Here is an 18,004-nt window from a genome sequence, read left to right as displayed (position 1 = left end):
CCTTCTCCTCCACAAACAAGTGGAACCCCCGGTCGGTTCGGCAGAAGCAACCTCCCGTCTTCCATTGAGTCCAGTCCTGCTGTGTGAGAAAGAGACACAGAATTTCTCCAACTTTTCCATCTCCAACGGCTTCCTCGCTTCCCCTCATGCCATCACGGCCAGCTTCATACATACAAACCAGGACACTGCCAATCCCAATTAGCTATTCGACAGCTCATAGCTCTGTTCTGTCGTCAGTCCGCTTCCTCTTGGTCCCAACACCGCCACTCCCTGCGAGGCCATGTGCAGTAACTGCCCAGGGTTCTTCCATTCTTCTAAACTTCTGCCCAATGAATGTCGGACAAGACCGCTGCGGGAGCGCAAATTAGCATTACATCGCTCCTCATTTTTGCCTTTCGGGGACGGGCTAGGGGTACTCGGTACACCCTTTTTTTCTTTCCTTTTTTTCCTTTCTTTGTACAATACGGATAAAATATGATCGATGCGGAGAAGGCTGCTCTCTCCTCACCGGCCCTTTGCCCCATTGCAATTACGTCTATTTCACTTCGGCTCCTTGGCCGTGGGCATCATGTCACTAATCAGGTTACTCAATGTCGGCTCCAAACGAGCTGCAGTGTGCCTGCAGAGAGAGGGCCCAGAGGCGAGCTGGGAGAAGCTGTATTAATACCCTCTACCAGCTCGCCTTCGTCTCCAGGATCGTGTTCCTTTCTTCCGTCGAGCTCTGGATCTCTAGCGTAACGTCACCCCAGCCAGTGTTCCATTGACTCGGAACCCCGGATCGCGGAACATCATGAAGTTCTCTCTGACTTTCGCCTCGCTGCTGGTCGCGGCCGTCTCCGCCCAGAACGGCACATTCCCCAATGGCACTTCGCCCCTTTACAAGAACCCGAATGCCCCCATTGACGACAGAGTCTCTGACCTGTTGAAGCGCATGACCATCCAGGAGAAGACGGCTCAACTACTCCAAGCCGACATTCGTGACTACCTCAACCTGACCGATGGCCGCTTCAACCAAAGCGGTCTGACCTGGGCCGCCGAGAACAGGGCCAACTCCATCTGGACCGGTCTCTACTCCAATGTGTCCACCATTTCCTACGGAGCAAAGGTCGCTCAGGACTACCTGGTGAACAACACCACTCTGGGTGAGATCTCTTCCTTGATTCAATTGGGTCCAAGTAGAACTGTGATGCTGAGACCGACTCTCTAGGTATTCCGGCTTTCATCCAGAGCGAGGGTATCCACGGCTTCCTTGCCCTCAACGCCACCATCTTCAACTCGCCCATTGCCCACGGTTGCTCTTGGAACCCGGAGCTGGTAGAGAAGATGGCCAAGGTCATCGCTGTCGAGTCCAAGGCTCTCGGCGTCAACCAGATCTTCGCCCCCGTAGTTGACTTGGCTCGCGAACTGAGATTCGGCCGTGTCGAAGAGACCTACGGCGAGGATCCTTTCTTGTATGATGGTACTCCTAAAAGACATCACCAAGTCGTAAGCTAACTCAGACCAGGGTCGGCGAGTACGGCTACCACTACACCAAGGGTCTCCAGGAGAACGGCGTCTGCGCCATGGTCAAGCACTTTGCCGCCTTTGCTTCCCCCGAGCAGGGTGTCAACACGGCTCCCGTCCACGGCGGTCCCAGAGAGCTTCGCACCACCTACCTCCCCGCCTTTAAGCGCGCCATCTTTGATGCCGACGCCTGGAGCATTATGTCTTCGTACAACGCCTATGACGGTGTACCCACGGTCGCAGACCACCACCTGCTGACTGAGATCTTGCGCGAGGAGTGGGGTTACGAGTACTATGTTATCGTAAGTTGTTGACTTTACACCGGACACTGAATGTAACTAACACTTCCAGTCCGATGCTGGCGGTACCGCTCGTCTTTCCAACGCCTTCTTTGTCTGCGGAGAGACCGATGATGCTTGCATCACCCTCAACGTACGTAGCTCTGTTAAGCTCCCTAGTATAACACCTTGCTCACCAGTCTTTCAGTCCCTCCCTGCCGGTAACGATGTCGAGATGGGTGGCGGACGCTACAGCTTCCAGTACATCCCCGAGCTCATCGCCAACGGCACTCTGCCCGAGGACGTCGTCGACACGGCCGTCTCCCGCGTTCTCCGCGCAAAGTTCAAGTCGGGCATCTTTGAACACCCGTACACCGGCGTCCCCGACGACGAGGTCTTCAACTACCTCAACACAGAGGAGCACCGCAAGATCGCCCGCGACCTCGACGCCGAGAGCATCATCCTGCTTGAGAACCACAACGAGACTCTGCCCCTGAAGAAGGACGCTCACGTCGCCGTCATCGGCCCCATGGCCCACGGATTGGTCAACGTAAGTTTTTATGCAGCTTTATACGATAAGACCTTTCCCATGCTAACAATATATCACACAGTACGGCGACTACGTCATCCACACCGCAATGGAACGCGGCGTCACCCCCCTCGACGGCATCAAGGCCGCCAGCTCCGGAACAGTAACCTACGCAAAGGGCGCCGAGCGCTGGTCCAACGACGAGTCCGGCTTCCCCGAGGCCGTCGCCGCTGCCTCGGCCGCCGACGTCGCCGTCGTCGTCGTGGGCACCTGGTCCCGCGACCAGGACGAGCTCTGGGCCGGCCTCAACGCCACCACCGGCGAGCACATTGACGTCCACGACTTCAAGCTCGTCGGCGCCATGGGTCGCCTCGTCAAGGCCGTCATCGACACGGGCAAGCCCACTGTCGTCGTCTTCAGCTCCGGAAAGCCTATTACCGAGCCCTGGATCTCGGACGAGGCTGGCGCGCTGGTGCAGATGTTCTACCAGGGAGAGGAGGGCGGTCACGCGCTGGCGGATATCCTGTACGGAAACGTGAACCCGTCTGGCAAGCTTTCCGTCGCGTTCCCGCATGATGTCGGTACCACGCCTGTGTACTACGATTATCTCAACTCCGCCCGGTCCTGGCCCAACCCGGGTAAGGAGTACGCCAACGGAACCTTGGTATTTGGCAGCAACTACGTCTTGTCGACTCCTCTGCCCTTGTACGAAGTAAGAACACATCCAACAGCTCCTTTTTTCCCCCCCTCTCCTTCTTGACAGTCTTTCTAACCCAAATCCAACCACAGTTCGGCTACGGTCTCTCCTACAGCACCTTCGACTACCACGACATCTCCGTCTCCGCCTCCACCGTCTCCCCCACCGACACCGTCACCCTTAGCGTGCAGGTGACCAACAACTCGACCCGCGACGGCGCAGAGGTCGTCCAGGTCTACGTCAAGGACATGATCTCCTCCATCGTCGTGCCCAACAAGGAGCTGCGCGGCTTCTCCAAGGTCTTCATCAAGGCCGGCGAGACCGCTGATGTCTCGATTGACCTGCCCGTCTCCTCGTGGGGTTTGTGGGATAAGAAGCTGCAGTACGTCGTTGAGCCGGGCGATTTCACCGTCTTTGTCGGGTCTTCGAGCGATGATTTCCGCGGGAATGCGACTGTGACGGTTGTCTAAGGGGCTTGTCTTTTGCAGTTCCCGAGGGCATTTTACGGTCAAGTTTTTCGACGGCAGTCGATGACCTAGGCCACCTTTGGCCGCTTTCTATGTACATATTGTGTAATGGATGAATGAAAAGATGACATATGGGGTTACTCAACGACAAGTTTGACGACCGACTAGCCTCCCACGTCGCCGAACAATAGTGAACTAGAGTACTCGCTCAGAAGACACTTAACAAAGCGCCAAACTATGTGACGAGTAGAGTTAATTCCAAGAAGAGCGTTACTGGTATTACTGTTTAATCCTAGGAACGGTCTGCCCAACTCTCTGCTTTCTAGTCTCGGCGATCCTCCCCGAAGCGTTTAGAAGTAAAATAACGGTAGAGCAGTCTCATCTCACCTGGGTTAGTTCTGTGTCATATTTGAAGGCAATAGCACAATAGGCTAAGGCTGTTGAACGAGCGCAAAGGATTTGTCTTCTTCAAAGTTGATGTCAAAGTTGATGTCTGAAAACTCAATGATCATGGTCTTGAAGTGTATTGCCCTCCTCTCTGCCACATCATCACATCTATTCAAAGTCGTTCAAACCTTCCATCTGCGAACTCACTCTACGCAACGCCAATCGAACTTTGCAGATTAGGTCTGCTTCTGTCCAGTATAGACATTGAATTTCAAAAGGGGAAACTCTGGCAAGACGGAGCAGAAAAGGTCCTAGAGCACAAGCCAACCTCCTTGGAGCTACTGAGCCAGATCACATCAACTGCTCGTTATCCCAGGGTAAGAAAAGCCGTGGCAGACACGTCACCGAACGGTTTGACTCTGAGCCTATATCAGCAGCTCCACTCTCTCAGAAGCACTCGTTCTCATCTCTAGCTTCGGGAGCGAATTTCGTCTCGACTTATCTGCTCTGCTATCTCGACGAGTGTGATGATAGTACCTCACCCAAATGAGGCACGCCACGAACTTCCGCACCTGCCGACGAAAGACGTGTGATCTTGAACACTTGTGTGTCTCTCAAATTACACTTTGCAAGACCTTCGGCAATCTTTTCTCATGGGCAGCACAACATCAAAAGCTATTTTAGAAAAAGGAAAAGGCATGTTTGCCGACTGGTTGCCTGTCTACCAGATTCGGAAGTCTCATCGCAAAAAACCTCCAGCCCCGCCTCTTCATCTGAAGATTTCTCGTCTGTCTTGTGTCTTTGCTAAGAAAAGAAGAAGACGAAGAAGGAAATACCGAAAGGCCCCTTCAGGCAAGTCTTGCCTGAAATTGCCACACACACACACACTCCACACTCGCACACTCTCGCACGCACACCTCGAAGAAAAAATGACGGAATGCAACATCCTCCCACAGGCAAACCTTTCTGTCCTCTACTTGCTTAACAACGTCCATGCGGCCTCTCGACCTCCCGGTTCGAGTTTCTGTTTCGTTTCTCACACACCCCCCTCCCCCCTTCCCTCTGGTAAGTAGCTGATGGTCGGTGCAGAACAAGAGGTAGCAGGCCTTCCATCTTCCCAGGTTTCTCGTCTTGTCAGATGCCCGTCAAATCAGCACATCATCACACCACACCATCACTGCCACACACCAACCCTCTGTAGCCTCCGATCTCCGTGTCACCAGCCCGAGTCTTCTGCCTGGACGGGGGATGGTTGGCCGGATCTCTGGCTCGAACACCGGATGAAAATCTTCCTTTCGGAGGGCCAGCCATATACCACAGTAACTGAGGTGCTATACCGTTGCATCCGGCACGACTTGGTCGTCGTAAGCCGCATGATATTTTATCTTTTGGTACTACCTGAAATGCAACCCCCTTTTTGCTCGAATTGTATTTGTCGTCAACTTTTGCTTCTTTGGAATAATTATCTTATATGTTTTGTATAGGTAATATGTCGTTACGAACGGTTTCCGTGCTCATCGGGCGATTATCATACACGTGCCAAGACTTTTCGTATTTGTAAAAGCAAGTGCCCACCATCCATCCACCCATCTCACCATCGTTTTCTGATACACACACCCTTCAGCCTGCCTGCCTCCCTTTTGCCTCGTGACGAGTTGCCCATCTTTTGTTTTCTCATTCTCTGGCGCGCTCGACTCGAAACCTTCCAACCTCGATCCTGGCACAAAGGGAAGCGGGGGCGGGGGGTGTCCTAGGTAGGAGGTCATAGTCATACCGCAGACAGCCCTCAAACCGCCCGAAGGAAACCGAATAACGGACGTAGGATAGATGCACGGTCTTGGTCAATCATCGGGATTTTCCCATTATTTCCGCCTTTTCCCCCTTATTCTCCATTTCTTCTCATAGACAGAAACGTTTTGCTCGCCCTATTTGACGTACTAGTCACATACTTCATGTGTGGGGGGAGAGAGTTCTGCACGATGCGTATTGTGGCCATGCTGAGAGACAGTTGAATCCTTGGCAAACTCCGGATTCCCGCTTCATCCTTCCAAACAAGCACCCAAAAGGCATCTCATAAGCTTTTCATCTTCCATGAGGTTAACCTCAGAATCGGGCACTCGTATAAGATTAGATCCTTTTTTAGCAAGGGAAAAAAAAAGTGACGCCTGCCAAGCAAAGCCAATCTCACGTTTTCCCCTCCTCTTTTGATCCTTTCTTACATAGCCCTCTGTAAAGTTAGGTATCCCCAGATCGTCGGAAAACCTTCCTAGACTTCTCATCACGAGATTACTGCACACATACCTTCTTTGCATAACGGCTCTCGGGACGTTTTCATTTTTTTGTTCTTCATAAAGGATCAAAAAGGTTCAAGCCGCGGTGCATTCGGCCGCCGGCGAGTGCCTGCAGTAAGTAGTCTGTGCCTCTGCAGGTAATGCAGGTATGCACCTAAGGCAAGCTACTGCTGTAAGGCAAGATCTGCAGAGATGCGGTATGCGCACCTCAAGGCAAGAAGCAAAGCGTGCATGAGAAGAGACAACAAGAAACAACGACTCAAAACTTCTAGAACCACAACCATCATCCGTCCATCGTCATCGTGGCTTTACCTTACCTAATAAGCGCTCGCTGCTTTCCTTGTGCGCCGCATACTTCCGCAGTGCAGCCTGCAGCAGCGCAGCGCAGCCAAACCTCAAACCCAACCAACGTTCCCCCCTTTCCCCCATTCATCCGTCCGCATGTAACCCAACTCTCCGTGCCCCCTTCCCCCCCTGGGCCTACACTACACCTCCTTCTTTTCGTCTGGAGTTTTGAGCCTCCCCTCCGCCGCCTCAGATGTCTGTCTGGGGTTCATATTAATAGCTTCACCAGTGACACCACCCCCCCTCTGAACCCCCGCTACCTCAGCCATCCTCGACAACCCTCCCATGTCCAACTCTAGGGTGCCTGCCTGCTTGCCTTGCCTTGCCTTGCAACATCATCCACAACAGCAGCAACCAACACCCAACAGCAGAAGAAGAATCATCATCAACGATCCCATGGAGTGTGAAGCATGCCCCTTGCAGTAGTCGCGCGGGAAGCCCGGCCCTGCATGCATGCATGCATCACCAACCCTCACCCTCACAGGAATGCACCACTGCACACAAACACGCCTTTCCGCTTTCCCTCTTCCCTTCCTCCCCCAGCCCTTGCCTTGCCTTTCAACAATGCAGTAATCCTCCGGCCCGTGTAATAACCTTATATAGAACATGGTTAAAACATAACACCCTAGGTCCCTCCCCCCTCTCTGACATCTTTGATATGCAGGGACAGGCGGCGGCAAGTCACGTCCACGGTCTAAAGACACAGAGAAACAAAATAGAAGAGAGACAGAGAAGCGTAAAACAACGTACCTACACGTAAAGCAAGAAAAGGAAAAAATGACCCAAAAAAAAGCAAGGCTGGTTTCGTTTCCAAGGTCGGCCGTGTCTAGCAGCCTGACATCCCACACCGCCCATGCAAACATGGTTGCATCACGGGTCATACCTGGCACACACTAAACTTCGGCAACCCTTTCTCAACGTCGCCTTTCGTCTCTTGGTCTCTTGGTACTTCTCTTGATCTTGCCCAGTCTTTTCTTTCTTTTCGTTTCCGCTATCTGCTTCTATTGTGAAGCTGCTTGGCATCTTGTCTTTTCTTTCCCGTTTCTCTCTCGCTCTCTATTTCTCGATTCCTCCTCCTCCTTATCGACACGCGCTGTTACCAGTACTACTTTATTTCAGACGCCAATAAGTCTGGGTGAGAAAGTCTAATCGAGCTCTTGTTCGGCTACTTAATCCCTTTCGTCTGTCTCTTCCGTCTTCATCTGTCTTCTCCAAGCCTGCAAAGGCCCAATATTTACACGGGCTGTAGATCGTCTCTCATGGTATGATCGGAGACGGGCTTCGATGGGTCCGTAAGCCATGGTGTGACTGCTTAGAAATATATGGCTGGAGGAAACGATCGAATTAGATAGGCACAGGGGACAGCGTTCGGACCGACAATGTCATAAAGACGTTGTGATATTTGATGCAGTCTAGTAATGTAAAGCCCGACCCTTTCGGGCAACCCTATCGTACAAGTGCCCTCCACGTCTTTTCTCATAAGACTCGTGATATGTTGTATGCCCATAATTTATCATTAGTTTAACACCTTTTTAATGCTCAATGTAGAGTTTCCCAGAAAAAGTAAAATCTCCCAAACAATATTGCCTGTTGCCAGTATGCACTTGCTGTGCCTTGCGTGTCAGACAAGTCTTGACAACGCACGCCACATCACTACTATTGTACAAAATCCCTGGCTACAAATGGTGCTGGGAATAGCGATAGCAAGAAAGAAACGAATGTGGTAGATTTTGTGAGAGTTGCTGTTGATAGGTAGTGAGAAACAGTCCGTCTCCTCACGACCCGTGAGACAAAATCCGGCGCAGCATTTGAAAGATAACGAGCGTTCATCTCTGCTATCAAAGTCCTGTCGAGTTCGGAGTTCATCGGCTGAAGTGAGCCTCGGTGTTCCGGCGAGCCGTGTAAACTGATTGCGTGACTGGTCCGGACTGGGTGTTTTGTGCCCTCGCGTGAGACTGATCGAGGGGTGTGGAGGAAGTTTGCTTCCTGGGGGTATCGGTAAGGACTTAGGCGAAGATACCGACAATTGACATGCCCGCAGCTAATAGTATGTCAGTGGTGTTTACATGCAAAAATGTTTCATGGATATTACTAACCTCCGGCGAGAACGTAGCAAAAGGCAGTAATCTTTTGCTTGTTGGAAAGAAGGCGGTTGGCCTCCTCTGAGAGGAAATCTTCGGCCAAAAGATCGACGAGAGCAGCGTAGAGCAGCAAGCCAGAGGATCTAAGTCACATTAGCCGAGGTTTGTTACGAACGGACTGAACAACTCACATGGCGTTGAATACACCGACGATGATGAGACCGAACGCACTGTCGGGATCGTAACTGCTGCGGGTGAGAAGTCCGATGGCCTGTCCGATGGGGGCTGTGGTGCCAAAAGCGACGACTAATACCCAGGGACGAATGCTGCCCTTGGGGTACGGCACAGCGGCAATACGGGAACCGAGACCAAGACCCTCAAACATTTGGTGGAACAGGATAGCGACGAGCAGAATGATGAAACCATCAATAGTGATGGAGATGGTCATGCCGACAAACACTGAGTGGAACAGGATACCACCTTCAAGCATGGTAATGTTGAGAGACATCTTGCGATACACAGCGGGGTCAACCTGTTGACCCTCGGCATCATAAAACGGATCTTCCTGCTTGACCTCCGTAACAGCAACCTGCGACGACGTCTGCTTCTCCTGGGTGGTTCGGATCATGTTCATCATCTCCATACGCTGGCGCACATACTGCTCGTAGAAAACGACGAACCAAGGCGGCATGTCAGAGTCGGACAAGTTGGTGTTGGCGGGTGGTGGCGCTCCATACACAGTCTCCGAGTAAGGCGCAGGGAAGCGTGACTTCTCGTCGTCGTACGCGCGCTGTGCGACTCGCTTCTCAAAGTCAATGCTGTCTGCCTCGGCATCGAAGCTGTTGCGGCCATAACGAGGAGGCCGGGCAGGCTGGACGGCTCCGTGACCGTGGTCGTGCATCACATCACCAGTAGGTCCTCCGTGGGAATGGCCGCCAATCTTGGCATTGATCCACATCTCGATACTGAACAGAATGAACATGGATCCCATCATGATGGCACCTGGAAGAGGTGGGTAGTCGTCGGTGAAGAGATCCGGGAGGCACGGGTTCATGAGATTGCCGAAGGCGGTGGGAAGCAGCTGTGCCGTGTTAGTTCTGTGCAACTAAATGAGCCAAAACAACCTACATGCACAAACGCCGTCGCGATGAGCACGCCTGTACCGAAATGCTTGCATGCGAAGAAGACCTTAGGAGGAACCTTCATCCACTTGACCTTCTTGGCCACAACTGGGAAGCCAGCGCCTGGAACGGTCTTATTAGTACGTTGACCCGCGAAAGGACTCGTTTCGTTTGTTCATATCGCATACCGAAGATGGAAAAGGCCAAGACCAAAACTGCGCCAAGTTAGCCAAATTGATAAGACACCAGTGGAAAGTGTTTTGGGGCCAACTTACAAAGACCAGCAACGTGAAGGCCAACATCATACTCAGCCGATTGACCACCCTTCTTAGCGCCACACTGGGGCTTGGGCTCTTTCATTCCGTCCATCTTGATTACAAAAAATCCGGTATTTGTCGCTCAAAAGAGGATTGCTGCTTGATTGGCAATCCTGAAATAAAAAATAAGGAGGGTTTGAGAAGGAAAAAGGCAGCCAAATAATCCGGGGCCGCCTACTGACAAGGACTCATTCGTAAAGCGAAGGCAACTGAGAACAAGGGGACATGAGAAGCTGTCCCGCAGCTTCAGTTAGAGAACAGACGAAAATGCTGATCTGGCCCCGGCTGTCGTAGGTTTGAGAGCAAGGAAAATAAAAAAGGAGTGGAAACGAAGAGAAAGGAAAAAACGGAAGGAAGAAACGGGCGATAAAAGCATAGAACGACAACAGACGCTCTGATGATGGGCGAAAGGGAAATCTTGGTCAAAGTCTGGGCTCGACTCGCTTTAATATGCTTCATATGACAGCCCGCGCAATGCAGCCCGTGTAGAAGCGGGTAGGGAAAGAATAAACGTTGACATGGGACAGCGGTCCCTGTGCCACCCAGCCGATTCAGAAATAGAAGACGTTGCCAAGGATGAGGCAGCTGAGGGTTGAGCCTTGGTGGGTTCGTGATGGGGGGACGTGGCCTTAGCGTCCGCCTCGCGGGAAGCGGGAAGCGGGAGGACCTGAACGGGAACAAGGTTCACCGTGGGCAACAACCGTGTGTATCCGTATGGGGGCGAGGACGACGGCGGGAGCGGAAAGGTAGGCTAAGTCGACCGCGGTTAAGTCGAGTCGAGCAACTTGGTGCGGTGCGGCGTGCCTGAGACCCAACTTGTGTCTAGCATCGATGATCCCGGCCGCTGACCGGATCCGATGTTGTTTGTTATAGCATGATTTGCCGGAGGGAGTCGAGACGGGAAGTCTGAGAGCCCGGCTCGACCTGACGGATAAGAAACAAGTTGTATGGGACCTGATGATGGGGTTGGATGGCGTGGATGCTACTCTGTCTCTGTAGGTGTAAGTAAGCGGTGGTGGCTGATCCAACCTTTCGTCTCGACTCGGCACAGCTTCACATCCGTCGCGCTTGGCAAATAGGACTGATAATGGTTGATGATGGGCAATATCCCAAACGAGACGACAGTCGATCTTCCATCGGGTCATTGCCAAGCGCGCGAAGGGGTCCATATGGACGTGGGGTGCGCGTCAAAATGGGGCGCCGGCATTTGTAAAATTTGGGTTGTGTGAAACGGGAGCCTCCCGGGGTCTGGCGCCAGGGTTGCCAGTCGGAAAATTCTTAACTCGATTTGACTCTTGGTGTCTAGGGAGGCTTCCCGGGAAGCCCGCGAAGAAGAAGCGCGGGGGAGGCTTGACTGGAGGCGCGGAGAGAGGGGAAACTTGGCGGGACAGGCACAAGCCGTCGAAAGCCAAGAGAGTAGCCAAGAGCACTGACACACTTGTCCCCTTTTCCCATGGCAGTGGATGGCATTCTGTCGTTGATTTTGGCTTGGCTGCGGTTGCTTGGCTGCGATTCTGCAGAGAAGGGTTAGCCAAGCTGTCTTTGGTGGTTTAGCAGGCTTGGTAGCACGGGGTTGATGGGTGACTGGTTGAGTGACTGAGTGACTGGAGGCTCCATCTGCCCTTGCTTGGTTCTGCTTCTAGGCGGCTTCTGCTTCTTCTCCGCTTCTTCTTGCCGGGGCTTTTCTGGGTCTACTCCTCGAGTGTCTCACGTGCAGAGTTTCCTATATCGGACAAACATCTGAGGGCAAGTTTTGCCTAACAACTCGCAGCCCACCGCGACAATCGCAGTCGGGGCTTAGTCGGAGGCTGATGTGTATACTCCATAGTTAGAACTGAGAGGTGAGAGAGAGGGCGTGACGAATGACTCTCTGGAATGGGCTCACAAGATGGGATGGGATGACATCCTGGCGCCGAGAAGTCGTCAACAGATCTGCACCATGAGTTTCCAGGCAGGGCTGGTAAAACTTGGGGGAGCCAAGCAGCCAAGGGACGTGATGGAAAAGAGGAGCCGTCGGTGTCTGAGATGGACAAGAAGAGACAAGAGATGAGGCCAGTTGAGAGACAGGAGACAGGGCCCGCGTGTTGTTGCTGTTGAAGGCGACGGTAAGAAAGCAAAGCTATAGTATCCGAGCGTGAATCGATAGTTGAGCCGGCACGAGTTGGTGATGTGAGAGAGTGGGTGAGTGGTCACCGGTCACCGAGGTGTATGTGTGTATGTGTGTGTGTGGTAGTGAAGTTGAAAGAGAGAAGTTGGAGACGAAGAAAAGCGGGGATGTTGGGTCTTGGAGTCGTTCATTCTTGCTCCGGATTGAAACAAACATGCAAGTTGTTCCGAGCGCTCAGCTCTCGCCTTCCAAACTCTGCCCGAGTCTTTCTGAAGTGGTGCCGAAGTATCGAAAGTCTCGCGAAGTCTCACCGTCTGTGGGAGGGCCAAGGGAGGCAGTCAGAGGAGAGGGCGAGAGCCAACAGTTGGCTTTGGATTACGCTACAGCTACTACTCACTGCTACTTTGCCCAAAACTCTGTAACAGCCCCAAACTCTTGGCAGAAGGACTCGTCGCTTCCTGTTGCGGTGCTCCCACGCGGCTCCTGGGTCTGCCGTCGTGCGTGAAACACGGTCCCTGGCCAATCGGCGCCGCATTCACTGTGCCCTGTGCCAGTGTCGTAGTCGTGTGCCTCGTGTACCAATGTACCTGTAAGTCGTAACTCGGACCTTTCTTTGATCATCCTGACATACTCCCATCCCGCAACCTGCTTCTGTTGGTCAGCTATGCATCGCTTTGAACGACATAATCATTGCTTCTGAACATCCTCGCAGGGTCACCTCTGTCATTCTTCCCTCCGAGACTCCAAGCTAGACTCCAAATGACCTTTGACTCTCTCGACTCCGCCTGCCGACTGCGTATGCCTCCCTCGCTTGCACTTGTAAGTCAAACCGGCACGAGTTGTCTCTGACAAGGAAGACACAAATAGCTGCCCCCTGATTCCCTGAACATCAACACCTCGTGCGCCATCATCACCACTCTACTGGCGGAACGGTGGAGTTGAAATGGCAAGAAACGAGCGGGAAAGCCTCCTGTACACGCACCACATCTCAAATCTTGCCGTCATTGTCCAGGGTGCTTTTTGTTTCCCCCTCTCAATCTCAACGTTCTAGCCCGTTCAACATGTGCGCATTGAAGGGGGCAGGGCCGCCGGGAAGCTTGCAAGAGCTTACTGATGATGATAATCAACGAAATAAGGGGCCGCTTCTGCAGCCCGGCTCCCTCCCCCCGGACTTTGCGGAGAGGCGGGCATGATATCAGGAACACTACTACGTATCCGTACAGGATGCCATCTACTCTCTTTTAATATACGACTACCAGTCTCAAAATCGACTTCACTATTGTACTATTCTTTCTACTTTCCCATCTCACCCAAGAACCAACCCAGCTCAATAGTTCCCAAAAATGCAAACTCCACGCGAGTCTCAGGACGGCGTCCAACCATCATCTAGTACGTGGGTTTCGGCTCTGTCTCTTTTTTTTTTTTTCCTGGCCACACCCCTTCCCACCCCTTCCCGCTATGCTCTCCTTCGCCTCACCTATCCTATCTTTCCACTTTGCTGGCTGGTTCATCACATCCTCGCAGAGATGTGCGACTGCTGCTCGCATCGGATTTCCCTGCCGCCGGTCTTGCTCTGTGACCACTGACCACCAACTACCGTGGTGGCCACTGCTTCACTTCATCCCACTCTTTCACACGTCGACCAGTCCCCGCTGACCATTGTGCTTCAGTCGCCTCAGCTCGAGGCAACTCTGTCGGTCATTCGGAAAGTAATTCGAAAGCTGAAGCGAACAAGGAACACAATGAACACCTAAAGGACAGCGCAGACATCATCTCACCGGTTCAGCCATCTGGCACGGACGACAAAGCTGTGACTGAAGGGCTCTTCTTGTCGACTTCGAACGACACAGCAGCCAACAAGAGCGACGTCGTCAGAACTTCCTCCAAGAGAGGCGGCGGCGGCGGCCTGTACTCCAACGTCGACGCCACGGACGCTTCTACCGTCGACACTTATCGGCCGGACCCCTACGACTTTGGTCGACACCGTCGTGACAATGTCTCCAAGAAGCAGATGAAGATTGAGCATCCCAAGGGCAACAAGAGGAAACTAAAGAAATTCTACAACCGACAGAATGAGCTCATTGACCAATTCCTCGGTGCCGAGGATGAAGAGAGACAGCAGGTTGCCGAAGACGCGCGAATGGGTCCCAAGATCAAGTTCGCCGTCAACGCCTCCTTCACAGTCAACTTTTGCCTATTCGTCATTCAGCTCTACGCCGCCGTCTCAACTGGGTCTCTGTCGGTAAGATAGGCAGCCAAGTCCCTGTGCTCACGGACTCCTATTGACTCGTGAATTCTCCAGCTTTTTGCCACTGCAGCCGACGCATTTGTTAGTTAATCATTTTCTGAGTTGCGGCATCATTAGAGGAGTTGAGTTGACTAAGAAACGCCCAGATGGATCTGGTCTCATCCTTTGTGATGCTCATCACCTCAAGGATGGCGGCGCGGCCGAGCGTTTACAAGTACCCGGTGGTGAGTTATCACCCTTGGCAATTGAATTCCAAAGCAGGGTCTGACAGACTGGGGATGGAATATTAGGGACGAACCAGGATTGAGACGATTGGCATCATCTTATTCTGCGCTCTCATGACAACCGTTGCCATTCAACTACTGGTAAGTTTTGTCGCCAAGTGACGTATGACTTGGTAGTTTGAGATGGCTGATCCGGGGCGCGCAACAGGTCGAGTCAGGCCGCTCACTTGGCGAGGGCAAGCGGGCCTCTGAACAACTGCACATTATCCCCATCGTTATCGTTGGCGTGGCCATCTTTGCCAAGGCCTCCTTGATGATCTACTGCTTCGCCTACCGGAAATTCCCTTCAGTGCATGTGTTTTTTGTATGTTGCTCAACCTTCCCCCTGGAGCGGCTTGCCTGTTCGGACGACGCCTTTTGCTAATAATAGCGTCCCGTAGATCGACCACCGCAATGACATTGTGGTCAACAGCTTCGGCCTGATCATGTCCGTCGTGGGAGACCGCTTCGTGTGGTACTTGGATCCCATTGGCGCCATCTGCATTGCGCTGCTCATCTTGTTCTCCTGGGTGTCCAACGCCTTTGAGCAGGTGTGGTTGCTCGTCGGCAAGTCGGCGCCGAGAGACTTTGTCTCGAAGCTGATTTACATGGCCATGACCCACGATACTCGGATTCTCAAAGTTGACACTGTAAGAATACCCCAAATTGAGAGAGCGAGAGAGACATATATGCGTGAGAAATGGTCCCTCTGACTCCACGAGCAGTGCCGCGCGTATCACGCAGGACAAAATTACTACGTGGAGATTGACATCGTCATGGATGAGACGACGCCCCTGAGAATCTCGCACGACGTTGCTCAGGAACTGCAGAGAAAGGTCGAAGGTAAAGTACTCTCTTTCCTTTAGCGATGAGATTTGATGGAAAGACAGAAGGAAGCTTGATTTTGCTGACTTTTTGGACGCTGCTAGGTTTGTCTGATGTCGAAAGAGCCTTCGTCCATGTCGACTACAGCGAGGCTCACGATCCTCATGAGGAGCACAAGCCGCTGTACGAGAGACTCTCAAAGAAGCCCCAGAAGAGGACGCTCAAGGACATCCTGTTGAGGACGAAGAAGGAGACGGCAGACGTTACGGAGACTGAAATCTCGAGCGGGCGAAACTCTGCATGACGGGGATGAGTAGGAGGGATAGACGATGGAGAGAAAAGGAAAATATAGGGAAAAGGCGTGAGCAATACTAAGGATATGAAGGAAAATATGCGGGAAATGTAGGGACAAGAGTAAACTTGGCGTTTTAGAGACGGCAGGAATTGTATGAAGATAATCAGCTTTCTTATCAATCTGCTTTCTCCCACGATGTCGTTGCAGCGAAGAGTGTTGCGTTGACTACCTAGTATCCTTGTTTCGACATGGGTAGAGGGGTCCCGCACACCTTGCGGGAACGGACGGGATGGGGAAGAACAGCGGGGAAACAGCATCTCTGAGCCACAAAAGATATCCAATAGACTTACTGGGCTGGCGGCTTTGGCGGGACATGAAACCGAGATGGGCACGGCAAACGATGTTTCCCGGAGAGGGAATAGAGACGACATAGGGTATCCGGGCATGCTAGGAAGTAAAAACGTAAGAGCAATGTAATGGCGCGACGGCGGCAACGAGGCAGCTTGCGAATCGCAACTGCGCAAGGGTTCACTGTTCATGCCTAGTGACTGTCATGTTGTCTGGAGGGCTTGCTTTGCTGCGACGGTGATGAGCGCTATTCCGATGTGGCTGTTAACTTGAGAGTGCCGAGAGCGAGGCAGTGTAAGTGATGGCTGTCACTTGTGCCACTTGGCGGTTTTGCTGACTGCACTTGGCGGTCTTGAGGGTTGGCATCGTGTCAGTGGCTTTTACAAGCTGGACCGAGCTTCTCTTTTATCTCGACTTTTTGGGGGGATCGCCAAGTGAAAGTTGGACGACAAGAGCTTGGCGGCTGAAGCAGCATGAGACGACACAGCCAAGCCCAGTTTTTGACAATGTCGTAGTCTTGCGACTTCTTGTACGTTGTCACCCGGGGTGTCGAAGGCTTGGCTACGCGCCTTGCTGTGCTTTCCCCCCCATCGACCCCGGTCTTGGCTTGGTGGAGGATAAGGGGGATGCCGAATCATGGATGGATCATGGGTTGCGGATGAGAATGGAAGGAAGAAAGAGGGAAAGCCTACGGAGAAGATCGGAGGGGACTGTCACTGTGACCGGAGGAGCGGCGGAACAGAAGGGGACGTGCGTGTTGACGTGTTTGCGTGGCTTTCTTGTCAGGAAGGGGTCTCTTTTCGTGTTCCATGTCCCGGTCTCGAGATCCACATCACCGACGACCCTCGGAATGCTGTTGTGTTGCTGCGTCTTCCGCGGGGTCTTCGGGCCCCGAGAGCGGTGAGACTCAATGATGGTGAGGCGTTACTGTTGCTTGCGGGGAATATTCCCGGACCGTTCTTCGACGCAAAGGCATAAGTCTTTATTATGCTGAGTAGCTGAGTGTGGGTTAGAGTGAACGCTCTTTATTGAGTCCATGGACGCGGAGATGTAAGGAAAGATTTGTACTTCAACAGGATCTGGGCGATATAAATGCGTCTCAGCAGCGGGCTGGAATCATCATGTACACGACGAAAAACCTAGACTAAAGAGTCATCGACTTGCTTTGCGTGGAACTGATTCGTAAGAAGGTACAAATGGCCATGAGACGCCTTATGGACCACAGGTCTCATTGAACCCGGGATGAGATCAAGATGGTGAAGAATAGGACGGTATTCTATGCCACTGTGCCATCAAAGCCCCTATGCGTCCCGGATCATATACCTGGCTGAGTTACGTAGAATCAAAATGAGAGAGATCTATCAGTTGATCTTCCATGGAAACTCGGCTCCTCATCCCTATCCTGTGGGAACCCATGAAATTGATGCTTCATTCAAAGGCGCAGAAGCCCAAACATTGGGAAGATGGATTTGACCAAGTATTGAAATCTGTAGTCAGTGAATTGTCTGAAAACCTTCCCCCAAGGACTAGAGATCCGAGGTAGATACAAACTTCTCAGGCATGTCAGAACGGTCGCCGGAACGAGGCGGTCGACGTTCCCATTTCGGTTCGCCCGTAGTCTCTCATTAAGATAGGTCTATCTAGGTAATCGCACAAGTTAGCCAAAGCCGCTGCCTTGCCTCTCCTGTATGATGCTCCTTCTGGTGTGTTTGAACTTCTCGCAACAAAGTATGCAGGAAGGAGAGAGCGAAGCGGATTACCGCATCCCGCCGATGCTTACCACGAGGCAGACTCTGTCTAAAGGAAGGTCCTGGGATTGCGTTTACAGACTATTGACAGCTGCTTCTCATATTGCCTTCGGGTACTCAGGAAACCATTTTCTACTCTGACTGGCATTTTGCC

At 52.4% G+C, this 18,004-nt stretch overlaps 4 protein-coding genes across 4 annotated transcripts; 3 read left to right on the top strand and 1 right to left on the bottom strand.

Annotated features, from left to right (window-relative positions):
• Positions 1 to 790: 790 nt before the first annotated feature.
• On the top strand, positions 791 to 3,477 carry CPAR01_12534 (glycosyl hydrolase family 3; the record flags this gene model as incomplete). Its single annotated transcript, XM_060496790.1, has 7 exons — positions 791 to 1,142; positions 1,208 to 1,451; positions 1,505 to 1,805; positions 1,855 to 1,935; positions 1,990 to 2,331; positions 2,393 to 3,022; positions 3,100 to 3,477. 7 exons carry the CDS (start codon positions 791 to 793, stop codon positions 3,475 to 3,477), a joined length of 2,328 nt encoding a protein of 775 aa, XP_060344323.1.
• Positions 3,478 to 6,810: 3,333 nt separating this feature from the next.
• CPAR01_12533 (uncharacterized protein) lies at positions 6,811 to 7,257 on the top strand (the record flags this gene model as incomplete). The annotated part of the gene is made up of 1 exon (XM_060496789.1): positions 6,811 to 7,257. A coding segment is annotated over one exon (447 nt), but the record flags the coding sequence as incomplete, so codon positions are not given.
• Positions 7,258 to 8,503: 1,246 nt separating this feature from the next.
• On the bottom strand, positions 8,504 to 10,068 carry CPAR01_12532 (ZIP Zinc transporter; the record flags this gene model as incomplete). Its single annotated transcript, XM_060496788.1, has 6 exons — positions 8,504 to 8,538; positions 8,594 to 8,721; positions 8,770 to 9,659; positions 9,707 to 9,822; positions 9,888 to 9,914; positions 9,975 to 10,068. 6 exons carry the CDS (start codon positions 10,066 to 10,068, stop codon positions 8,504 to 8,506), a joined length of 1,290 nt encoding a protein of 429 aa, XP_060344321.1.
• Positions 10,069 to 13,466: 3,398 nt separating this feature from the next.
• CPAR01_12531 (cation efflux family protein) lies at positions 13,467 to 15,763 on the top strand (the record flags this gene model as incomplete). The annotated part of the gene is made up of 9 exons (XM_060496787.1): positions 13,467 to 13,512; positions 13,770 to 14,365; positions 14,426 to 14,452; positions 14,518 to 14,595; positions 14,662 to 14,736; positions 14,804 to 14,959; positions 15,036 to 15,284; positions 15,360 to 15,477; positions 15,564 to 15,763. The coding sequence occupies 9 exons, from the start codon at positions 13,467 to 13,469 to the stop codon at positions 15,761 to 15,763; spliced, it is 1,545 nt and encodes a 514-aa protein (XP_060344320.1).
• Between the last annotated feature and the right edge of the window lie 2,241 nt (positions 15,764 to 18,004).

This window comes from Colletotrichum paranaense, assembly GCF_030867605.1.
Source record: "Colletotrichum paranaense strain IMI 384185 chromosome Unknown Scaffold_11.1, whole genome shotgun sequence".
Lineage (NCBI taxonomy): Eukaryota > Fungi > Ascomycota > Sordariomycetes > Glomerellales > Glomerellaceae > Colletotrichum > Colletotrichum paranaense.
Note: the sequence above shows the minus strand (reverse complement) of the source record. Positions and strands in the feature narration are given on the sequence as shown.